The sequence below is a fragment of the Artemia franciscana genome, chromosome 8, assembly GCF_032884065.1.
Source record: "Artemia franciscana chromosome 8, ASM3288406v1, whole genome shotgun sequence".
NCBI classification, from domain to species: Eukaryota; Metazoa; Arthropoda; class Branchiopoda; order Anostraca; family Artemiidae; genus Artemia; species Artemia franciscana.
The window spans coordinates 25,212,189-25,237,920 of NC_088870.1; the positions used below are offsets into that span (position 1 = coordinate 25,212,189).

At 35.8% G+C, this 25,732-nt stretch overlaps 1 protein-coding gene across 7 annotated transcripts in view; it reads right to left on the reverse strand.

Annotated features, from left to right (window-relative positions):
* The window catches only part of LOC136030201 (RNA-binding protein 45-like), a 272,030-nt gene that overhangs the window by 95,347 nt on the left and 150,951 nt on the right, over positions 1–25,732 (reverse strand). For all 7 annotated transcript variants that reach the window (XR_010618210.1, XR_010618211.1, XM_065708977.1 and 4 more), the window contains exons 4-9: positions 20,977–21,171; positions 17,534–17,712; positions 11,072–11,205; positions 10,013–10,155; positions 6,294–6,514; positions 3,547–3,667 (exon numbers count right to left, since the gene is read on the reverse strand). Coding sequence is in view for 5 of the 7 variants with exons in the window: in XM_065708977.1 (XP_065565049.1) it covers positions 3,547–3,667; positions 6,294–6,514; positions 10,013–10,155; positions 11,072–11,205; positions 17,534–17,712; positions 20,977–21,171 (993 nt within the window). In the remaining 2 variants the exon portion in view is untranslated. The remainder of the gene's footprint in view (positions 1–3,546; positions 3,668–6,293; positions 6,515–10,012; positions 10,156–11,071; positions 11,206–17,533; positions 17,713–20,976; positions 21,172–25,732) is intronic.

The following is a 25,732-nucleotide window of genomic DNA, read 5'->3' on the forward strand; positions in this document are numbered from 1 at the left end:
TCAAATGTATTTAAGTCAGGAGGGCTTCCTATTTAAATAAGGCTCTAAATAATAAATTAGATAATAATTCTCGGTCTTTTTATAGCTAAAAGGTAGTATTCTACTAGAAATTTGCATGTGTTAATTTTGATCATGTGTTGTTTATATGTGAAAATTTTGAATTGCTGAACTATATTTGACTTCATAAAATATTTAGATAAAGTTTGATTTCCAATTTGTCCAAATGTTTTCCAAGAACTATCAAAGTCCAAGTAACTAGTCATGAACTACAACTGACTTCACTGTAGTCAAGCCAAGTACCGTACCATAGCAGCAGCAGCAGCAGCAGCAGCGAAAAAAAATCAAACACATTCTTAATCGCTCAAAATAATTCTGCTTATTCCTCAACAGGATTTTTTCATCTTTCTTTTCTCGTAAATTTATTTCCAATTTTTCCATAGAATGAGCAGTTTTTTGGGGACATTCTAAAAAAATAAATATTTGCTTGTTTGGATAGTTTACTGCTTCACTTTGAGCAAATTAACTTTTTTTTTTTAATGAACCTCAATAAATAAGAATGAGGCACGAGTTCTAAGAAAGGGGTATTTTGGATCATATGAATAAGAGAAAAAAGTCTCTCCAGGAAGTTTATCTAAATCACATAGAAGTGCAAGTTAAAATTTCCTACTGTGTCAAAATATCAACATTAGCCTGCAAAAATGTTCAATGATACAAGTGACATAACATTTCATTTTAATGCATTTGCAACGTCAATAGAGGAGCATTCAGAACTCACATTGACTACGCAGGATTTCGCAAATATAATAATAAAGTTAATAAACTAAATCCTTTATTATAGCTCCAAAGAAAAGTTCCCAGCATAAAAACAACAATAAATAAAATTTACTTTCAACCCTTTGTAGTACTACAAGGATTGACTTGCATATAATTAGAATCTTAAATGGATCTGAATATTTTTTCTGTCGTAGAAAAAGTTTTATTTCCATCCCAAAAAAAATTCCAGCGAAATATTTGGCCAAACATATGCCAAAGATTAAGATATGCTATCTTAAAGCATTTTCAAAAAACCTAAGAGGATCCCCATCCCAGACCAATTCTTGGGCCCCACACTCGTAAACTACGATTTCTATTTCAGAACAATAAAATTACCATCACAAGCCGAGATGGATCATTCGCACTTTAAAATTGTACAGAGGCCTACAGTCTGTGCAGAATTTTATCAGTTTGAGAGTAGACTTTTAAAAAGTTTGTTTGGTTGTTGCTTGTCCTTCGCCTTTCTGCATACTAATTTTTCGTTTCCAAGAAAAATGGTCACACTAAAAATCTTTTAACTTCGTTTATTAAATATCAATTTCCACTTTTCACGTTTCCACTTGTTAATTTGACTTTGATTTGACCTACTTATTCTGAAATGGTTGGAAACGTTAGAAACAGGGGCTTGGGTTCTAGGCCCTTTGCCCTCCCCTAACCGTAAAAGTCTATGGCCCATCTCGTCATTTGTACTTTATTGGAAACGAATTATATTACATATTTTCTTTACATATCGTTACATATTATATAGCAAATAACATTGAAAAACCAAAGTAAAAATTACACTGAAATAAATGGTTGAATTACTGACCTGCAATTAATATAATTACATCCCAAATATTCAGTTTACTTTAATTAGTTCTTTCCAAGGACTGGCCAAGATACGTACAGTTTTCAACAAAATGCAAATGACACAATAGGCTTCAGACTTTTACGGTTACGGAAGGGGACAGGAGCCAAACTCCTGTTTATAGTGATATTTGTTTGTTTTAGTTTTGACTTAAATTCTTAATTTAATTTGTATTAATTTTAAGATTTATTTATTCTTTTATATTAGTTTATATTATCTGCATGTTTGCTATGATCGTTTATTTGATTTCTCTTCCTTTCAAGTTTTATCTGTTTTTTCATAGTAATTCCTAGTCGTTTTAAGTTTGAATTACTATATAAATTTATTTTTGTTCATCTTAAGTTTAATATGTCTCTTTACTTTTCTTTGAAAAACTTGTTTTTCGTAGTTTTCTAATTAATTTCTTTTTTTATTGCTAAACTTTCAAGCTTTTCAACATCAAAGTTTAATCAAAGTTATGTTTTCTTCAACATTGAAGTTTCAAAGTTTAACAATATTCCCTGAAAATAGTCATAAGTGGATCTAGCTGCAGCAGCCATTAGTTGCAGCCAGTATCTCAGGAATGGACCTGAGTATTAAGGTGGACTTTAACTTGCACTTTACTGTCGTTTGAGAGGTCGTTTCAACGATTCCTCAATATTTGAATAAGTCGAATTCAAAACAAGCAAAAACAAAGAGGAGTAGGGTTAACACCCCTGGTCCTTTTATAGACATAATTTATATTTCACAGAAAACAAAATACATTTTAAATGTTTTCTCTTTGTGAACTTAAATAAAACAAAAATTATTAAGACTTTCAGGAATGAATATCAGTATATGTATTAAACTGTCAATCCACATTCATTTTTTTTCAGTAATTTTAGTTTTGATGGTTATCTCTTTTTTTCTCTTGATATTATGAGAAATAAAACCTCATAGATCCGAGTAAGGATTATTTTCAGCAAAGAATGAATTATATTATTGTCTTTAGAAGGCACACGAGGCGTTAGCCCTACTCCTCTTAGTTTTCTCCTCATTCATGACTCGGTTATTTGTTGCAATTTATGTTTGTTTTGGGTTTCATTTATTTATTGATGGTGATTTATGGTAGCTTTACGCTTGAAAAAAATTTTTGACTTTATTTCAGCTCCTCTTTAGTTTAACGTAGAAATTTATTTGTCTTTGAAAAACTTCTTTTATGTAATAAGTTTATTTTTTCTAATTAATTATGTAAAAAAAACCCCACCAAATTTACAATGATTCTCAAAGCACAATAGCATTCTATCGTAAAGCAACTTCTTGGTATGAAAGGTCAAATAAGGCACTTGAGGCAGTGTGAGAGGCCTAACACAAAAATGCGAAAGTACAATAATTCTTCAACCTATGAATGCACACACCTTGGGGGGGGGGGGAAACCAGTGAATTACTCCAAAATTTTATATGAAATACATATTTGACAAACCTCTAATGGTTCTAACAAATCTCTAACAAAGCATCTAGTGTTTCAAAATTCTTTGGCTCTTTCAGAGAAAAACTACTTCTTTTTCCTTGTAAAATCCAAATAGGTCCAATTTTGTCAGGGGCTTCATTTAATTTTTTGCGTTGTCCAATGAGAGAAAAAAAATACTCATGCCATAAACGACGACAAAATCGATAGAATTTTTTTCCACCTAGAGCTTTGTCTTTTTAAGGAGTCATATTTGGTCAAATAAATTTTAGATTTAACTCATACGCACCCAGGTTTTGCTTATCACCTTCATTAGATTTCAATGGTAATTAGAGTCATGATATCAATGCTTAATTGAAGAAGAGCTTTCAACAGAACACTTTTTGAACCAAACCAATTATACTAAGCAGAGTACACTCGGTGCACCGCCTAACGTTCAAAAAATTTAGGGAAAACGTACCTTTCAGTCACTTCAGCATCAACAGAAGCTAAAGGCTGGGGAGGAGGAAGGCGCGCCGAACAGAATGAAGGATCATAAGTTTCTGTCATAGTTGGAGTTGCTACTCTGCAATCGCTTGACCCTAGAAGTAAAAACAATTCAATAAAAGGGGTGAATAATTGCTGTCTAGAAGACGAAGATAGTCAATTCGCTGTACAAGATGTTGGTATTACTGATAACGGTGATGAGGCTTGAGAAAAACGATTTTCCCTTGATCGTAGAAGTGCCTAATCCTCTGTCCCATGCTAAAGGAGTAAAGTCTAAGCACTCAACTAAATACCAAATTCAACCAAATAAATGAAATACAGTTGTCTAAAAAGAATTGGAAGCGGTGGAACGGACGTCATTGTTGATACAAGTGTTGCTGATAATGCTGATTGGCTTTGCAATTCCACATTAATCAACATGAGTTACAAATCTATCAGAATCGTTGATTGCGGAAGTGTTGAAGAAGGGGATTACGTTGCGGTTGTGATTCTGATAATAATGCTGGCTGAGCATACACTTCTACTATAATATAAATATCTAAGAGTTTAATATACTTTACTATTAGTCTAAGTTAGAAATCTTTCAGAATCGGTGATTGCGGAAGTTTTGAAGCAGGAAGTGAAATTGCGGTAGTGCTGCTGATACGATAATAATGCTGGCCGAACATACACTTCTACCATAGTATAAGTATCTAAAAGGTAATTATACTTACTTTGTATTCTATGGCAGAACTTACTCTAGTTAAGATATTAGGGGCACTCTCTTTGGATCCTACAATAGGGATGTTGGCAAAAAGCATCAACGCTTTAGGTAGCAATAGATAATTATTTGGAAAACCGTATGTTATTCAGTAGCTTTGGTTTTTATTGTTGATAAGAATTTCAGCCATACTGGTAACGTTTTAATTTTTTTTTTCTACTGGCCCTCAACAACAGCCACAATTTTGTTTCTTCTTAAGGACAGAACTCCTATTGCTGCTTCTACTACAACTTCAATTATTGCTATAACTACTTGTACTATTACTTCTACTACCTGCTTCTTCTACTTACTTCTACTACACGTGGAGTGGCTGGAAACGACGAAGAGGAGGTCAAAGTCCCGGTGGAATGACTGTCCCCGAAAATTCCTGCACCAGGCTGAAATTTTACCTTTAGATGCAGAGGCCATTGCCACTGACCGCCCCGTGTGAAAAAGGCTGACGACACTTTCAACGCCATCCTAGCATTAGGATTAAGTAAGTGAGTAAGGACAAAATGAGTACGGCTAGCAGAAGACTGATTTCATAGCTGCTTTGGGAAGACCAGTTCAGATGAAGCGTGAGGCATCAAATACAGCTGTTCTTCAAATATTCTTTCCCTGGTCTTTTGACCATTCAGACGAACAGAACACACTGGGCACCAACACTTTTGTCTTGTTGCCTTGCAAAACGATAGAATATGCTGAAAAAAAGTTTCAAGAAAAAGACGAAAGGATGCATTTGCGGAAGAAACTCATTGGCACTACATCTAAATTTTCAGAAGTAACAGCAGGCCAGGTCCAAATGAGGAGGGTGCTTCCAGAAACATGATCAAATTAAGCTGATAATTTGATTGTCTTTTTACATTTCTTAAGATTTACTAATATTGGAGAAACTAACGCACATCAGTTACCCATTGAAAAGGACTAAAAAATTAAGTATCTTTTTTACAAGCTTCTTAAAAATTAAATTGCCTCTATTTTCTGAACAGCTCAATACTGATTCCCCTTAATCGTCATGTAGAAACACAGGAAAAATTTAGCTGTTCTTTTAATGGTTTTTAAATCTAGAGGTAGATAGGCTTCTATTTACACTTTTCCTTATACATATTCTGAGACAGATCAAAACTGGCTTAGAATTAGGAATTTTTTTTTTTGAGAAATCCATTGTCCGTTTTGCATTTCTAGGCAGAAATATAGCTAGTTTTGACGAAGCAATACATAAAATTTAGCAAACTATAATTCTTTTTTATGACAATGCATCATAAATTAAAAGTTACTGTTTTTGTGGCATTAGCCTTATTGAGGTTTCACTTTCATATTCTTTAATAAATTATCGAGGACCAGTGTCTTTCATCGTTTTACCAGCATCTCTCTTAAACAGGCAAAATTTAATGCATTTCACAATTTAAACGAATACAAATTTGTTGTAAAAAATATACAAACAGGAAGATTGAAACTAGATTGGAAAACATTTGTCAAATCTTTTATACGGGAACACAAAATTCCTTGGTGAATTGTACAAAAATTCCTTTTTTGAGAAGTAGGTTGTTTTGCATGGATTCGTACACACATGCTAAAACAAAATTTGCAAACTTACTGCTGTCTACCTCTCCATACGTAGTCTTTAAAATGTTCAAGGATGACAAAGAGGAAATTTGATCACCCCTGTTCTACCTATATACTGCATATGATAGCTTTATGATGACTATCACCAAGTAGCAAAAGAAAAAAAAAACAAAAAATGCCCCAAAAAGATAAAAACAAAACAAAAACAAGGACAGCTCAATTTCAGTTTCTGACACTAATTTAAGTTTATCAACACATACTTAAAAAACGACCAGTAAGGATAGATTAAGCTTTCATCACCAACGATATCTTTTAGGATACTCCCAACTATCATGCCGCCTAATACCAGGGATACAAACATTACTGATTGAAAGCCACGGCCCAAATACTTCAGCCTATGTGCACTTATTACGTACCAGGTAAAGATGTTAGTGGCCCTTTAGTTGAGATCCCAGCTGATTGCAGTACGGTAGCGGCTTGAATAAAAGATTCAGCTATCTGAGCTAAATCAGCGGTCCGTCCTGGAAGTACTTGGTTACCTCCAGGGTTACTAGACGTTAGACGTGATATGAGTGATTGAGCTGCCACTACTGAGTTCACCGATGACGGAGCTATAGTTGACTCCCACTCAGGTTTCCTAAAAGTTAATACAAATTATTTTTTGATTGAAGAAGAAGAAGAAGAAGAAGAAGAAGAAGAAGAAGAAGAAGAAAAAAAAACTTTATAGATGGGTGAATGCAACATTCACCCAAGGAATTCTAATTTGCATCTTCGTTCACATATATCTGTGAGTTTTCCACAAAAGCTTACATCTTTTTTTCTTTTTTTTTTTGTACAATGGTTGGGGAAATTCATAAAATAAACTGTTTTTTCCTTATATTTTGATTCAACCTTTATCTAAGACACTTAATCTGAAAAAAAAAACATCTATCCATGACCTGACATTTATTCCCGCTTAAAAATATATTACATTGGCTATATAAAACAATCATCTTTTCCCTTTAATAGTGCGTTTATAACATCGTCAATAATACGTAACACAAGTACGGTCAATGGTAGATGGGAACCCTTTCGTTCCTTTATTGGTTCCCAAGTAAGTATTCCCGACAATGTACCTTAATAGTTTTAATATTGAGACTATTATACTAAAAATTCAATAAATAATTCTTTAAAAATAACCATTAATACTTATACCAATATTAAACTAATGACTTCATCCCTCATCGACAATTAATTGTATAACCTGGGTATGCATATATCCAAATGCAGTTTATTTAGGTTTGTTTTAAGTATTCAACTGATAAAATACTCAAAATACGTTACATTTATATCAAGGGAGTATATGAATAAAATCAAGTAATAATACATAAGTTAAAAAAAAATATACTAAATCTGACGTGCTTGAGACTGGTTTTGACATTTCCAAATTCTACTCCGAGATCTTAATACTTAAAATCTTCCTATCAATATTTGTAAAGCTACGCAAATTCAAGAAACAAAAATAGTAATATTCTTCAACTATGTCATTCCCTACCTTCAAAACATATTGGATGATATCCCAAATTTAAAAATACTTGCCATTTTTTTTCCTCACTGACCATTAGACCTAGCTTCCTATCATGCTTATTAAGGTTATTAAGAACGATATTTCAATCCTCAATACGTAGATGTTACAATATATGATGATAAAAGCTTCAGGACACGAGGATGAAGAAGATAAGTCAGATGTCTTAGGCTCATATGCAGAGAGATGATGATAGCTACGACCCAGAATGGCAAACCTAACAAAGCTACCGTGGTGAATAATCTAGTAAACAAGTTTTTGAAAACCAAGTTAACTTCTTCAAATCTAAGCAGTTGTTGTTTGCCATTGCGAATTCTGCTGAAGAATTCCCGAAAATTTTCAGGAGACATTAAATGATGTTTCCATTAAATGAAAACACGGTAAATCCCAGCGCTCATATACAGGAAAGAAAACAAAAGATTTCACAGAGCTGATGGTTTAAATTAATAGTAGGTGTGGAAGGTTAAATATTCCTTTAGGAAAATGAAAGACTTCACAGCCTATTTTCATAATACCCTCTTTTTTTTGTCTGCTTGGATACGGCCCAATAAAACGTTTCTGATTGTCAGAAAATCTTTTCAAAATCTTCTATTTAAAGTGTAAAAAAAACAAGACCTAAGAGCTCATATGGCATGAACTCTAGCAAAATTCAAGAATAAATGGATTGATTTAAAACGAATATCAAAGGCTTAATGCCGATCGGGATTTAAAATAAGAGCTCTGAGAAACGAGGTCCTTCTAAATATCAAAATTCATTTAAATCCGATCACCCACTCGTAAGCTATAAATACCTCATTTTTTCTCTCTCTTCAGCCCCCAAGATGGTCAAATCGGGGAAAACAGCTTTATAGAGTCAATTTGTGCATGTCCCTGAAACACCTACCAATTTTCACCGTCCTAGCACATCCAGAAGCACCAAACTCACCAAAGCACTGGAGCCCCCCTAACTCCCCCAAGGAGAGCGGATCCAGTCAGGTTACTTCAATCACGTATCTAAGACATTTGCTTATTCTACCCACCAAGTTTCATCCTGATCTCTCCACTCTAAGCGTTTTTTAAGAGTTTCGGCTTCTCCCTCCAACTCCCCCAATGTCACCAGAGCTAGTTTGTATTTAAAATAGGAGCTCTGAGACATAAGTTCCTTTTAAATATCAAATTTCATTAAGATCCGGTCACCCATTCTTAAGTTAAAAGACCTCTATTTTACTAATTTTTCTGAATTAAGGCCCCCCACCAGCTCCCCCGAAAAGAGCGGGCCCGTTCCAATTATGTCAGTCATGTATCTAAAACTTGTGCTTATTCTTCCTATTAAGTTTCATCCCGATATCTCCAATCTAAGCGTTTTCCAAGATTTCCGGTTTCCAGAATTTCCGTTTCCCCCCTCCAGCCCCCGGATCCGATTTGAATTGAAACTGGAGCATCTGAGACATAAGATCTTTCTATATATCAAGTTTCATTAAAATAACCACAATTTGTCTATTGTAAATTCCCTATTGTTCTTGTTTTTGGTGTTTTCATTAAAATCCTATCACTCATTCTTAAGATAAAGATACCTCAATTTTCAACCTTTCCAAGATTTCCGGTTTCCCCCTCCAACTCACTCCTCCAATGTCACCGGAACCGGTCGGGATTTAGAATAAGAGCTCTGAAGCACACGATCCTTCTAAATTTCAAGTTTCATTAAGATCTGATCACCCGTTCGTAGGTTACAAATACCTCATTTTTTTCTAATTTTTCCGAAATACCCCAAAGAGAGCGGATCTGGTCCGGTTATGTTCGCCAAGTATCTTGGACTTGTGTGCTTATTCTTTCCGCCAAGTTTCATCCTGATCTCTCTACTCTAAGCTTTTCCTAAGATTTCCAGATCCCCCCGCACTAACTCCCCCAATGACATTGGATCCGATCGGGATTTAAAATAAGAGATCTAAGTTACGAGATCCTTCTGAACATGAAATTTCCTTAAGATCCGATCACTCCTTCGTAAGTTAAAAATACCTCATTTCTTTCTAATTTTTCAGAATTAACCCTCCCCCCAACTCCCCCAAAGAGAGCAGATCCGTTTCGGTTATATCAATCACGTATCTAGGACTTGTGCTTATTTTTCCCACTAAGTTTCATCCCGATCCCTCCACTCTAAGCATTTTCCAAGATGTTAGTTTTCCCCCTCCAGCTCCCCCCAATGTCGGGATTTAAAATAATAGCTTTGAGACACGATATCTTTCTAAATATCAAATTTCATTAAGATCCAATCACCCGTTCGTAAGTTAAAAAAAAAAACCTCATTTTTTCTAATTTTTCTGAATTAACCGTCCTCCACTCTCCCCCCCCCAGATGATCCAATCGGGGAAACAACTATTTCTAATTTATTCTGGTCTGGTCCCTGACACGCCTGCCACATTCCATCATCCTAGCATATCTGGAAGTGCCTAAACTAGTAAAACCTGGACAGACACACCAACAGAATTTGCGATCGCTATATGTCACTGGTTTAATACCAAATGCAATAAAAACTAACCAAAAACATCCATTTCGGTTAGGCACCAATTAATTAAATTGCAACATTATACTTGCCTGAACTTTTCACCGGGAAGAAGAGCATCGTATTTGACAATAAGTCTATGACCAGGAGGGTATTCAAAACCATGCAACTTCTCTTTAGCATATGTTGCTGCACTTACTGAAGTGTATACTGCCACTACCACCATTCTTTGATCCTGAAAGGGGAAGAAAAACATACTAATTTTGCCTCTTTTCTATTGAATATGATCAATAAAAAACCCTTCGTACGTATTTGTTGATTTAAAAAGAAAATTAAGGAAAAAATAACATTTTATTTAGTTTAGATACTAAAGAGACAACACGACTTGAATTAACGCAATACTCATATTTCACCAAGCTGAAATCATTCGGATTCCTTTAACAGCTGCATATTCTGGATTTTTTTTTTTAATGATAAAAAGGTCTTGAACTTTAGAAGACAGTAGGAAATATTTTGTTAAATGGGTAAAAATGCATTCTGAAGCTAAATGTTGGGATTTTCGAACATTTTGTGTTGTTTTGAGTACTGGAAGGCTTTCCGGCATATATTGCTCTTGTACTATCCTTTGTGAGACAAGTTCCTCCTCCCCCTTTCCATGGAGGTACATTTTGTGACAGAAACTGAGTCGTCTTTTCACAGATCAAAGCTGTACATTGTTTCTGATGCAAAAGAATAGTCAGACTTACCAAAGTTACAGACTCTATTCAGGAACACCTGACCAGGTAGGGTGTCAAAAAGTCTTTGGATACCCTCCTCCCACCCAGTCGCCTTAATTTTGACTATGTGCCAAACTCCGAGCAAGATACTCTTGATTTTACGTTAAACTCAATCCTAGTAACTCTACACGGCTTTTTTCTGAAAACACTATAATTTTCAAAAGTAATGAAGAAATTAATAAGTTTAAATTTATGCATACAACTAATTTGAATACGGTTAAGAGCTTATCACTGTTAACAGGTTTGATGAAAAAAGAAACTGTGAGCTATTTTTCTTGATCTGAGGATGTACCACATATAACTTCCTGTCATAGTAAAATGCATTACACATTATGGATTTTATGGACAAAAAAAAATTAATGAAAAAAAACTTACCCTCGGCGATTTCGAGTAGTCCGTCCTATTATCACAATAATCTAAACCAGGCAACAAATCAAAGAGCTTCCACAATTGATCTTGGTTAACTGTGGGAGGAGCAACGACCAGTAAACGACTGCATGGCTCGTCATCTGAAAAAGAAGTCAAAGGTAATAATGTTCTAAAAAAGTAGTTATGTTCTTTTCTTCTTAGCAGGTTGCTACCTGATGTTTTGAACCAAGGGGGAAGGGGGTTTAAATAGGAAAAGTGTTTATTTGGCAGTGTTTTACATTTCATGGAGCAAACATCCCTTCCCCCGGGTACGGCCTAGCTCACAAATGATGTAATAATTTTTCAGGATTAAGGACGACTTGTTAATAAATGACCTGTTATTAAAAGACTTAACCAATTTTGTTAATGTTAATAAAAGAGTTCATAAAGGACTTCTAATAGGCTAATAAGTTTCCGTAAGCTTAACTTTAAGTGCCAAGTCGTTCTACAGATATTGCAGATATGCTATTTTTATGAACTACATACAAACAGCGTATTTCGGTTTATTTTTCTCCATTCCCCAAGTCTAAAGATGAGCTCCACTTGACCCCCCCCTTCAAGACTACCTGATAAGCCCTATTTACGACCCTTGTTATTCAAAGATGCATATTTACTAAATCATTCCACTAATTTGAGCTGCGGGGGAGTAGCAGGAAAGGGCAGGGGAGGAGGTCCCTGCCCTAAAATCAGTTTTTCTCTAAAAAAGGGCACTTGAACGTGTCGTTATAAAATTTATTCTTAGGAAACCGTAGGATCTAGGCCCAACGAACGGTCCGTAAGAGCTTGCTCGAAATACGACTAATTAGGAACAAGAAAAAAGTTCATATTTCCAGGCCCCCTCCTCCCACGAAAATGTTTGATTTTCTTTGCCCAGAGAAACATTTCTAAAAACCGTCGATCCTATTGGACACCCATGATCACACATCTTCCAAACCCGAAGCTGTTTTTAAGACATTGCAAACAAACAATTGCGATGACCTGTACAACATACAGTGGCTTCGACTTACCCCTGATCCTCCAAACCAAATTTAAAATCAACTCGACCGAAGGGTGCCTCTTCGATCCCAAAAATTTCAAATCAACTCTTTTCCTAGTACAGTCTTGGAAAACTCTGGGAGTCTTGGCCTAGCAAACGACCCGTGAGAACTCACTCAAAATAAACAAATAAAAAAAAAAAAAAAAAACATTCTTGGGCCATTTTAGGGCCAAAAATGGCAGAATTTAGATAGCCCAAAGAACGAACTTCGGTAGTTTCAACCTAATCAGACACCCAAGATAAAACCAGCTGTTCTTTTCTAACATAAAATCTATGCATAAAAAAAACGACAACTTGCATAAGTTACAGCCTATTTCTCAGGGGCAGTGGATGGCCATGTCACCTCTGAAAGCATATCTGTTGAGGCTTTCAACCAATTTGAGCAAACAGCTATCTCAAAATATTGACCAAATGTCTTTGGGGGTTCCATGGCAACTGAAACACCGTGTAACTAAACCCCAAGCAACTGAAACACTGCAACTGAAAGAGCCTGCAGCTGAACCACCATGCAACTGAACCCCCGTGTAACTAATCCCTCGTGGAATTGAACCCTCGTGCAACTAAACTCCATTTACCTGAGCCCTGGTGCAAATCAACCCCATTTGATTAAAGCCCCGTGCAACTGGACCACAGTGTAAGTGAACCACCATGCAACTGAACCACCGGGCAATTTAACCACCGTGCAACTGAAACCTCGCATAACTAAATTCTCGTGCAACCCAACTACCGTTTGGGTAAAACACATGATAGAATCTTTATATATTCAACCTTGTTGGAATTGTCTGCTTTTTCAAGTCATAATATAAATGACTGTCAAGATGATTATTAAACAGACGTGTTTTGTTGTCACAAAACAAAGAAAATCGGATGTCACAAACTCTTAAAGCCAGCTTTATTTCTCCTTTTTTATGTCTGTTAATGGGGGTTCCCTTCGCCCTATCACTGTCTATGGATCTAGGCGTTTACCCAGCCCTCCTTCTCCCATGGATAAACCTTCCCCTCGAAAATACCACTTCGCGGAAAATATGGCTTTTCCAAATTGGAATATTTTATTTGGGTTCAGTTATATTTTAGTTTAGCTGAGAAGTGCTAAGGAAAGTAGAAAAGAGGAACTTATGTGTAAGTTTTGCACCCCCCCCCCCCTATCCGTGCAAAAATATTCTTCTCATAGAAAATTCTACAGAAACTTCCCCCCTCCCCTTCAGAATACTCACACGTGAAAAATGTCTGTATGTTTCCCAATAACAAACATAATCTGTAAGAAATGGACACAATACAAAACTTAAAAAGGCACTTAAACCTCTGCAATGGGATACTCTGATTGTTTTATAGCTAGGGATAGAGGTAGATTTCTCAAAGGGTATTTTTTAATACCAAAACATCTCAACTCTCATTGAGCTTTCGAATAAATACAGAATTAGCTCTAGGGGAGGGACGAGAGGAGGATGGAGGTAGAAATTCGTTATAATCCCCAGGCAGTTCTAGTCTTTTTTTATAAGGCGAAAGTGATTGGATACTAACCAACAGCAAGGGGCATTTCTCAGGGGGGGGGGGGATTTATCATGGGAGGTATTTTCAATGGAGGAGGTGTATTTTCCGTGAGGTGGTATTTCCCAGAGGTATTTTCCATTTTCTAGAAGAGGTGTTTTGTGGCCCTCCAATCACTTTTGGCTTTTAAAAAGGGTAATAAAACTTTCAATTTTCAATCGAACAATAAAACGTGATTAACAAAACCCCAACAGTCCCCGGGGCAAGGGCTGCAGTTTATTGCAAGTTACCCATTGTTAAAATTTGAGGATTTTATAGGAGAGATGGTCGTACAAACTTTGCAGAAGGCTCATTCGATTGAAGATTGAAACTTCAAGTTGAATTTTGAAGAGTCAAAGGTAATCAGAGGACAATCAGCCTCCCCCTCTTAACCCCCCCCCCCAATGCATTCGATCAAAATAAAAAAGAAAAACAAAAGCCAAGAACTCATATGGCGCTTGTGACAAGGTTAGACTCACCAAACTCGCCAAAGCACTAGAAATCCCCCAACTCGCCCAAAGAGGTCAGATCCAGTCCGATTCTGTCAATCACGTATCTAGAACTTGTAATTATTCTTCCCATCAAGTTTCATCCCGATCTCTCCACTCTAAGCGTTTTTAAAGATTTCCGTTTCCCCCCCCCACCCCTAATATCCCCGGATCCAATCCGATTGAAAACAGAGCATCTGTGCCATGAGATCTTTCTTTGTATCAAGTTTCATTAAGATCCGATCACCCATTCGTAAGATAAAAATACCTCAATTTTTACGATTTCCCATCCCTTCAGCCCCCCCCCCCCCAGATGGTCGAATCGAAGAAACGATCGTTATCAAATCAATTTGAGGCAGGCGTCTGACATGGCTACCAATTTTCATCGTCTTAGCACGCCCAGAAGCATCGAACTCCCCAAAGCACCGGATACCCCCCCTAACTCCCCTAGAAAGCGGATCCGGTCCGGTTATGTCAATCACGTATCTAGGACCTGTGCTTATTCTTTCCACCAAGTTTCATCCCGATGTCTCCACTCTAAGCATTTTCCAAGATTTCCAACTCCCCCCAATGTCACCGGATTCAGTCAAGATTTAAAATAAGAGCTATGAGACACGATGTCCTTTTAAATATCAAATTTCATTAAGATCTGATCACTCGTTCGTAAGTTGAAAATACCTCATTTTTTCTAATTTCTTTTAATTAACCGTCACCCCCCCCCCCCCAGATGATCAAATCGGAAAAGCGACTATTAATAATTTAATCTGGTCCGGTCTCTGATACGCCTTCCAGCTTTCATCGTCCTAGCTTATCTGGAAGTGCCTGAACTAGCAGAACCGGGACCGACAGACGGACAGAAATTGCGATCGCTATATGCCACTTGACCGACGGGCAAGTGCCATAATTTTTTTTTTACAAAGTAGTCTAAAGGTCAAACAACCATGCCTCTGGGGTTATCAACCCCAACAACAGCTCCTGGAGCAAGGGCTGTAAGTTAAGCTAGTTATTCAATGTCAGCAAATAAGGTTTTTTATAGAAAATATTTTTGTATGAACTTAGGGGGTGGGGTGCTCATTCGATTGGAAATCAAAAGTTTCATTGCACTTTTTAAGAGTTAAAAGTGATCGAAGAGCTTCCACCCCCACCCTTTTTTCCCCAAAATACATCAGATTGATAATTCTGAGATGAAACATTCATTTATAACAGATCAAAGGTTAAATAACTATGCCTCCCGGGCTAACAGCCCTTAGCCCCATGTACAGGGGCTGTAAGTTATGTAAGCTGCCGTTTGTTAAAATAAAAGATGTTATTTTTTATCAAGAAAAGAGGGCATGTCTGATACCATAAAAAGAAGCATGGAGCATTGAGGGAAATGTCAAGAAGAATGCCAAACACAATCAGAAGACATTTTTTCCTTTAATGATTGTGAAAAGGAAATAACAGCAATATCTACAATGGTTAATGGTATCAGCCGTCACATCGTTCAAAAAATATTTAGGAGCATATTCAAATAAATCAAGAAGTACTTTGTGCATCCAGTTTTGCAAGATGACGTATCTGCAATGTGTCGAAAACAACTGAGGGCATAAAGCTTAAACTTTTTGGGCATGCTGAAGGAATGTTGAAAAAAAGGCTGTAGTAAAACCAGTCCCCGTCTCATATCCTTTTTATCTGCAGTCTCCTCAAAGACATCTGATCAAAGTTCGTTATCTGTATTCACAAAGATCGAAGATTTTAAACACATTTTTTTTATGACTTAACGTTCAGAGAGGCCTGATTCCTCTGAAAACAAGAGAAATATATCAGCTTTAATGGCTTGGGGCATCGGATCTTCCATTTTTTTGCAAGATAAAATAAAGCTTTTTTATGAATAATCTTTATAGGCGATTATACCATTACTTTAAGAAACAAACAATCCCAACAAGGCTGAACATGTGAAAATTATAAGTTGTGTTTTAGCCATTGATATTGCCTCGTATTTTTAGGAAATTGAAAAACTGAGTTCAGTGAATCAGTTGCACGATGGTTCAGTTGCAAGGTGGTTCAGTTGCACGGTGTGTCAATTGCACGGGGGTTTAGTTGCACGAGGGTTTAGTTAAATGGTCGTTCAGTTACAAGAGGGTTCAGTTGCACGGTGGTTCAGTTGCTTGTGGTTTAGTTACACACATACCATCTTGGGGGTGGGATCGAAAAGGCCACGGGATGGAACTGTTCGAAGGGCAATAGGAATTTCAACTTCTAATCGAATGAGCATACTTCAAAGTTCTTACGACCATCCCTTTCATGCGAAGTGCATGAAAGGGATGAAATCTTTCATGAGAAATAATTCACGGAAGTCACTTCACTCTTTATTTAAATAGTGCTACTCAGTTGCCTATAATTTATAGTCTCAGTACTGGCTTTTCATGATCAAACATCAACGAGGTTAACCCCTCAGAAACCCCTCAAAAACAACACACTTTATTTTCCATCATAGGAATTTCAAAAGTAGATCTTTCAACCAGAGTACACTGAACATAACTTTGGAGGTACGAGAGACAAAATGGCAGAACTCGACGTGCTTCCTATTTTACAAAAGAATCAGCTTTAATTTTCGGACAAAAAGCAAACAGAAGACGTTCCTTCAGCACCATTCCAGTTTTAGAGTCATTTGTCGGGATCAAATCCGTATTTAAATAGACTAATATGTGCACCAACAACTTGCGCTAGGACCGTCAGATCTCTCAAACTTGGGAAAGCACAAAAAAAACAAATACGTTTTTCTTAAATTTCATAAGAAAGGTAACTTTTTCAAGAAGTTGAGAATATTATGGACACAGTAATTTTTCTTGATATACTAGGATACCTTAGGGTATGTGCAAATAACAATTCAAAAAAAATCCTTATTATAAGACAATGAAAACTGTCTGATTTGTTTTGACAGTTGTTGACAAACGGACAGTTTGAAAATTGTCTATTTGTATGTACATCCGGGTACGTACAAATAACAGTCAAATAAAAAAGTATGTCCGTTTATTAGACAATGAAAACTGTCTAATAAAAGGATTTATCCCTATTTGAACTGCTATTCGCACGTCATGGATTCAAAACAAAAAGGCATTTTTTCCGTACTCCATATTCACAAAAAAAAAATCTGACATTTTCATAGTTAAACTTAAGATCAATAAGAAGTCAGTTAGTTTTTTAGAGGAAATATTTTGTTTCTATAAGACTAGAAAATCTGCAAAAATATACTGGGCGAGGACACGCATCCGTAATCGTTTTAGTGTTTGTGCATAACAAATCTTAGGTTACTGGAGTCACTTTTGGAAAACACATGGGATGGAATAAATGGAAAGGGAATCAAAATTTGGAAGAGCGTGGCGGCAAAGGACTTACTACTGCCAGCACGCAGTTCTCGAAACTCTTCCCTCGCAACAGAGAAACCAGAAGATGATGGCCCATGATAACGGTCATTTGGTTCATATGTTTCTGCAGTTTTACTGGGCTTAGGATCGGCAAATACTGGCTTATATATCCTATCGCATTGTTCAAAGGCTCGAGCAGCATCTGACATTCTAGAAAATAAAAATTACATTGCAACTTGAAAAAAGAGAAACAAAAGAAAAGATTATGAAGATAGAATAAAAAAAAGATCAAATATTATTCATATCTTTTGTTTTCAATCTTTTCAGTATAGTATATAAGTGAATGGACACAATGCTTAGAAATTTGAGTATTTTTACTTCAACATGTTTATTTTATTTAATACCTTTGATTGGCAATCTGCGCATGGGTTGCATGCTATATCTATGCATTTTGTGTCATTATTTAAAGAGGATGTATTATTGTTTTATCAGTATTGAACTAATGTTCATTTTGCATTGTTTCTTCTACAAATTCTATTTAGGAGCGTGCTGGATTTTAATTCCTCCTCTAACAGTAGTTTTGGGGTTTTTATCTTTCATCAAACAGTTCGTGGTAACGAACTGTAGTAGTAAAGAGCGACCCGGCTCAATAGTAACCAAAAGTCTAAAAAATGGAATTTTGGTACCAATAGCTACATCAAAAGAATCGCATTTTAATGCTGATTTTAAATATATAAGTTTCATCAAGTTTAGTATTACCCATCAAAAGTTACGAGCCTGAGAAAATCTGCGTTATTTTAGAAAATAGGGGGAAACAACCCCTAAAAGTCATAGAATCTTAACGAAAATCACACCATCAGATTCAGCGTATCAGAGAACCCTACTGTAGAAGTTTCAAGCTCCTATCTACAAAAATGTGGAATTTTATATTTTTTGCCAGAAGGCAGATCACGGATGCGTGTTTATTTGTTTGTTTGTTTTTTTGTTGTTTTTTTTCCCCCAGGGGTCATCGTATCGACCCAGTTGTCCTAGAATGTTGCAAGAGGGCTCATTCTAACGGAAATGAAAAGTTCTAGTGCCCTTTTTAAGTGACCAAAAAAATTGGAGGGCACCTAGGCCCCCTGCCACGCTGATTATTTTCCCAGAGTCAACGGAACAAAATTCTGAGATAGCCATTTTATTCAGCGTAGTCGAAAAACCTTATAACTATGTCTTTGGGGACGACTTACTCCCCCACAGTCCCCGTGGGAGGGGTTACAAGTTCAAAACTTTGACCAGTGCTTACATATAGTAATGGTTATTGGGAAGTGTACAGGCGTTTTCAGGAGGATTTTTTGGTTGGAGGTAGGGGTTGAGAAGTGGGGGATACGCTGGGGGAGCTTTCCATCGAGGAATTTGACATGGGGGAAGAAATTTTCCATAAAGGGAGCGCAGGATTTACTAGCATTACTTAAAAGAAAAACAATGAAAAGTTTTTTTCAGCTGGGAGTAAGCAGCAGCATTAAAACTTAAAACGAACAGAAATTATTACCCATATGAGGGGCTCACCTCCTCCTACTGTTTTTTACTGTTTTAAAATGTAGAGTTAAGAGAAAGAGTCAAACTTTAGCGTAAAGAGCGGGGCGTTGAGAAGGAAAAGCCCCTTTCATATACGGGGTAATTTCTGTTCGTTTTAAGTTTTAATGTCGCTCCTTACTTTCATTTAAAAAACTTGTTTTTTTTTATTTAATTTTTAATTTACAGACCCCACCTGTCATCCAGCACCGACAATTTGGTCATCGATAATTCCATTCATAACGCGCGTCCCCTTCTTTTTGTGCCTACTTAAAATAGGCCAAGAGCTTTGGTTGTAAAGGTTTTGCATGGATTATGTTAATGTGCTTAAGCATCTTAATGATAAACAGAAACAGTGATAACTGTATTGTAACTGTGTCTGCAACCTTCTACTATTCGATTTTGTGTATCAATTATCGTGTTCCAAAAAGTTCTCTTACAACTCTAATTCGATTTCAAATATAGCTTAAAAATTAATCGAATGCTAAGGAGAAAGACGAAATTCTGAGATTAGCCAAGGATTCGATAAAATTTTTCTTTAAAGAAAAGGATTTTGAAATAAAGAATATTCAATTTGTTGTTGAAGCCGGTCAGGCAATTATTACAATTTACTGATCAGACACATTCTACGTATGACAAATTCTTTAGATTAGATTTTTTTTTCCTATTCGAATATTTTCATTATAACACAAACATAAATGCAATCTTAAGGAATATAAGTTTAGGAGTATGGCTAAGGAATGAGGTGCGAGACATAAGGAACAAAAACAATTATTTTATTGCCTTAACAGTTCTGTTATATAACATCAGCAAGGTAAGCCAGGTTTGTCTAAGATGAGATTAAAAAAAAGAAAAGAAAAGATTTTTAGCCATTAGAAATTTCTCAAAAGGAGAAAAAAGCAGTCTTGGCCAGTGTATCTACCAGAAATAGCTCAACATTCAAAGGGTTTACAACAGCACTATAGTCATGAATGAATAAGTGACAAAAAAAATGTACATGTTATGAACACCAAAATATTATCATGAAGTACCAATGACAACAAAGATGAAAACTGATTCTTTAAATTGGTTAAGCGACAAAATAACACAACCCAATGCCTTTAAAAAATTAGGATAAAACGGGAAATCAATTTTTAATGAAGAAGTTCTTCAATTTTGCTGTTTTTACAAGCGCGCCACTAATTTTATATATAAAGAACGTAAGTTAAAAATCAGCCGAAAACGAGCGAAAAATATATCATCAATAATCAATAAAAGTGTGGCTTTCCCCATTGCTATAGCAGAAGGAAATCACAGCCATTAATGGGCAGTAAATTGGATAAAAATCCAGTGATTGGATGAGCAAATATAGGCTAACCCTAATATCCTGTTAACAAATAGGAATAGGAAAGGATTGTAAGTATAAAGGAATAGCTACTGCAAGGAGGATGAACATGAAATACTGCATAATAGAAAACTCAAGACATTTCTTTAAATGACTTATTTGTAGATTTCTGCAATATCTTTAAATTTTCAAGTGCGAAAAGCATTTAAGTTGTCTATGTATTTGATTTTTCTGACTTTTTAGTGTAATTTACTCGACTTGTTTTGTTGAAAAGTCGGTTATAAGTAAATTACTATTATCGAATTTACCAAATTAGTTCCGGCATATTGTTTTTACGGTTTCGTTTGGAAACACTGGTGACACTTTTTCTGCAAGAAAACTGACCTTTAATGACCTTTAACTACCAAAAGAAAAATCAAAGACAATTGTAGACCTAGGATAGGAAATTGGATAGACCTAGGATGGATTCAGGGGGCAAAAAGTGTTTTATTTTGATGTCCTAGGTACTCTAAGAAACTATCACTGAAAAGGTAGGCTAGTGTCTGTACATAAGATTCAAACTAAAAAAGAAATCTTGTTAACAGAAATAGACTTACCTGTAATATTTAATATATCCATATCCTTTACTTTCTTTGGTAGTTTTATCTTTAACTACGGAAGAATAATCCAGATTACCAAACTTCGAAAAATGATCCCGCACATCAGCGTCTGACATGCTTTTTGGAACCATCACGAACAATCTAAGAGGTTTTTCATCTTCACCCATGTCTTTCTTAGAACTCTGATCACGGCTGAAAGAGATCAAAACATTATATACAGAAATATATGTATAGCCTACATACCTCCACACAAGTACATCTATATATATAAAAATAAGTTGTCTGTCTGTCTGTCGAGTGACGTCATTATAAGGATTGAGCTGTATGTCGTCATGAAGTTAGTTCTCGTCATGTTTGTTATGATGATGCTCAGTATATGACGTAATTATAAGTATTTAAGAAAATCGTTCAAAGACAAATTTTTAATTGTAAGAAGATCGTTGAAAGAAAAATTTTTAATTGTAAAATGACTGAAGAACCTACAATGGCAACAGCCGAGGAAGCTGCTCAAAGAGTCTATGCCAAAAACTTGCGGCTGATAGAGAAAGTAAGAAAAGAAAGCGTGCCGAGGAATCACAAGAACAACATGAAAACAGGCCTGCGGCTGATAGAGAAAGTAAGAAAAGAAAAGGTGCCAAGGAATCACAAGAAGAGTATGAAAACAGGCTTGCAGCTGATAGAGAAAGTAAGAAAAGAAAGCGTGCCGAGGAATCACAAAACAGCAAGAAAACAGGCTTGCAGCTGAGAAGCTAAAAAACTGAAAAAAAAAACTAAAAAAAAGGTAAAAACTAAAAACTAAAAAAAAAACTAAAAACTAATAAAAAAACTAAAAACTGAAAAAGAAAAAAAACTAAAAAAGGAAAAAAACTGAAAAATAAAGGAGAAAAAGAAAACTAAAAACCGGGACACAGGGATATAAATGACGAAAGGGACACTCAAAGATAAATTACAGACCGGGGCACAAATGACGACCGGGACACCGGGAATATAAATGACGACCAGGACGCTCAAAGAGAAATTACAGACTGGGACACTGGGACACAAATGACGACCGGGATACTGGGAATATAAATGACGACCGGGACACAAGGACAAAACTACCACGAGGATGTCGGGGGCACAGGGGGATATACAAATGACGACGGGGACACAGGGAATGTTCGATTAGCAATCACTATTAACAAAGCTCAAGGGCAATCATTAGAATAATGAGGTATAGATCTGAATACGGATTGTTCATTTCCCATGGACAATTTTATGTGGCATGTTCAAGAGTCGGTAAACCTGACAATCTATTTATATGCACAGACAATGGGACATCGAAAAATGTTGTATATTCGCAAGTTTTACGTAGTTAAAACATATATATATATTTATCTATATTCACAGGTGGGACACTAATGGGACAGGGGGGCGCGAAGCACCCCCACCAACTTGGTGTTGTGGGGTTGACACCCCACAAAATCAACGGGTTGACACCCCACAAAAATCAACGGTGTTGGGGTGGCGCTACGCGCCACCCCAACACCGTTGATTTTTGATTTTTGAATTTAAAAAAGAGGGAATAATTGTGGAGAAAAGTGGAAGTCATGGCCAATTGTAGAAAAAAGCCAAGACAGATTGTTGAATGAAGTGGGCAGCCCAGTCAAGGGTAAATTTTATCCCTTTGATTGCCGTTGTTACTGTCTGCCATTTATGCTACACCTTTCCGTGCATGTGTGTCCCTTCACAAATGCCAAACTAGAGCTTGATTTTTGAATTTAAAAAAGAGGGAATAGTTGTGGAGAAAAGTGGAAGTCATGGCCAATTGTAGAAAAAAGCCAGGACAGATTGTTGAATGAAGTGGGCAGCCCAGTCAAGGGTAAATTTTATCCCTTTGATTGCCGTTGTTACTGTCTAGTATATACAGCTAGTATATATATATATATATGTATATATATATATATATATATATATATATATATATATATATATAATATATATATATATATATATATATATATATATATATATGTATATCTATATAAAAATAAGTTGTATGTGTGTTATGTCTGTCTGTCCGCATATGACGTCTGAATTATTTCATCATATACCAATTCAAAAACGAATGTATTCAAGCCCGAAGTAGCTGAGTTGGATATATAAATGACGACGGTCGATTAGCAATCACCATCAACAAAGCTCAAGGGCAATCATTAGAATCATGAGGTATAACTAAAAAAAAAAACTAAAAAAAAGGTAAAAAACTAAAAACTAAAAAAAAGACCAATTCAAAAACGAATGTATATACAGACCGGGACACCGGGACACAAATGACGACCGGGACACAGGGAATATAAATGACGACCGGGACACAGGGACACAACTAAAACGGGGACGCCGGGGGGCACAGGGGGATATATAAATGACGACGGCGACACATGGAATGTTCGATTAGCAATCACCATCAACAAAGCTCAAGGACAATCATTAGAATCATGAGGTATAGATCCGAATACGGATTGTTTTTCCCATGGACAATTATATGTTGCATGTTCAGAGTCGGTAAACCTGACAATCTATTTATATGCACAGACAATGGGACATCGAAGAATGTTGTATATTCGCAAGTTTTACGTAGTTAAAAACATATATATATATATATATATATATATATACTAGCTGTTGGGGTGGCGCTTCGCGCCACCCCAACACCTAGTTGGTGGGGGCGCTTCGCGCCACCCCCCAAGCCCCCCCGCGCGCGTAAGTCGTTACGCGCCATTGTAGTTGTGTCCCTATGTCCCACCTGTGAATATAGATATATATATATATATATATATATATATATATATACTAGCTGTTGGGGTGGCGCTTCGCGCCACCCCAACACCTAGTTGGTGGGGGCGCTTCGCGCCCCCCCCCCAAGCCCCCCCGCGCGCGTAAGTCGTTACGCGCCATAATAGTTACGCGCCATTGTAGTTGTGTCCCTATGTCCCACCTGTGAATATAGATATATATATATATATATGGTTTTAACTACGTAAAACTTGCGAATATACAACATTCTTTGCTGTCCCATTGTCTTTGCATATAAATAGATTGTCAGGTTATCCCCCTGTTTCCCCCGGTGTCCCCGTTGTAGTTGTGTCCCTGTGTCCCGGTCGTCATTTATATTCCCTGTGTCCCGGGTCCCGGTCATCATTTGTATCCCGGTGTCCCGGTCTGTATATACATTCGTTTTTTAGTTTTGTTTTTCTCCTTTATTTTTTTCCTTTTTTTTCTTTTTTAGCTTATTTAGATTTTTAGATTTTTTAGTTTTTTTTATTAGTTTTTAGTTTTTATTTCTTTTTAGTTTTTTTGTCCCGGTCGTCATTTATATCCCCCTGTTTCCCCCGGTGTCCCCGTTGTAGTTGTGTCCCTGTGTCCCGGTCGTTATTTATATTCCCTGTGTCCCGGTCGTCATTTGTATCCCGGTGTACCGGTCTGTATATACATTCGTTTTTTAGTTTTGTTTTTCTCCTTTATTTTTTTCCTTTTTTTTTCTTTTTTAGTTTATTTAGATTTTTAGATTTTTTAGTTTTTTTATTAGTTTTTAGTTTTTTTTCTTTTTAGTTTTTTTGTAGTTTTTACCTTCTTTTTAGTTTTGTTAATTTTTTTTTTTTACTTGTGTCCTGGTCGTCATTTATACTCCCTGTGTCCCGGTGCTTTGTTGATTGCTAATCGAACATTCCTTTTGTCCTGGTCGCTTTCTCTTTGAGTGTCGTCATTTATTTTTTTCTTTTTTAGTTCTTTTAGTTTTTACCTTTTTTAGTTTTTTTTTAGTTTTTAGTTTTTTTAGTTTTTTACCTTTTTTTAGTTTTTTTAGTTTTTTAGCTTTTTTATTTTTTTTATTAGTTTTTAGTTTTTTTGTAGTTTTTGCCTTTTTTTTTAGTTTTTTGTCCTGGTCGCTTTCTCTTTGAGTGTCGTCATTTATTAGTTTTTTCCTTTTTTTTTTAGTTTTTTATTGGTTTTTACCTTTATTTTAGCTTATTTTTCAGTTTTTTTCCTTTTTTTTAGTTTTTTTTTATTTTTTATTTTTTTTAGTTTTTTACATTTTTTTAGTTTTTTTAGTTTTTTTAGTTTTTTAGCTTTTTTACTTTTTTTATTAGTTTTTAGTTTTTTTTTGTAGTTTTTGCCTTTTTTTAGTTTTTTCAGTTTTTTTTTTAGTTTTTTATTGGTTTTTACCTTTATAGTTTTTTTAGTTTTTTAGCTTTTTTATTTTTTTTATTAGTTTTTAGTTTTTTTTTGTAGTTTTTGCCTTTTTTTAGTTTTTTCAGTTTTGACGTCACCTAATCCAGTTTTTTCAGGTGACGTCACCTGACACATCCATCCACACATCCACAGACAGACAACTTATTTTTATATATATAGATATATATATATATATATATATATATATATATATATATATATATATATATATATATATATATATATATATATATATATGTTTTTAACTACGTAAAACTTGCGAATATACAACATTCTTTGCTGTCCCATTGTCTGTGCATATAAATAGATTGTCAGGTTTACCGACTGTTGAACATGCAACATATAATGGTCCATGGGAAAACAATCCGTATTCAGATCTATACCTCATGATTCTAATGATTGCCCTTGAGCTTTGTTGATGGTGATTGCTAATCGACCATTCCCTGTGTCGCCATCGTCATTTATATACCCCCCTGTGCCCCCCGGCGTCCCCTTTGTAGTTTTGTCCCTGTGTCCCAGTCGT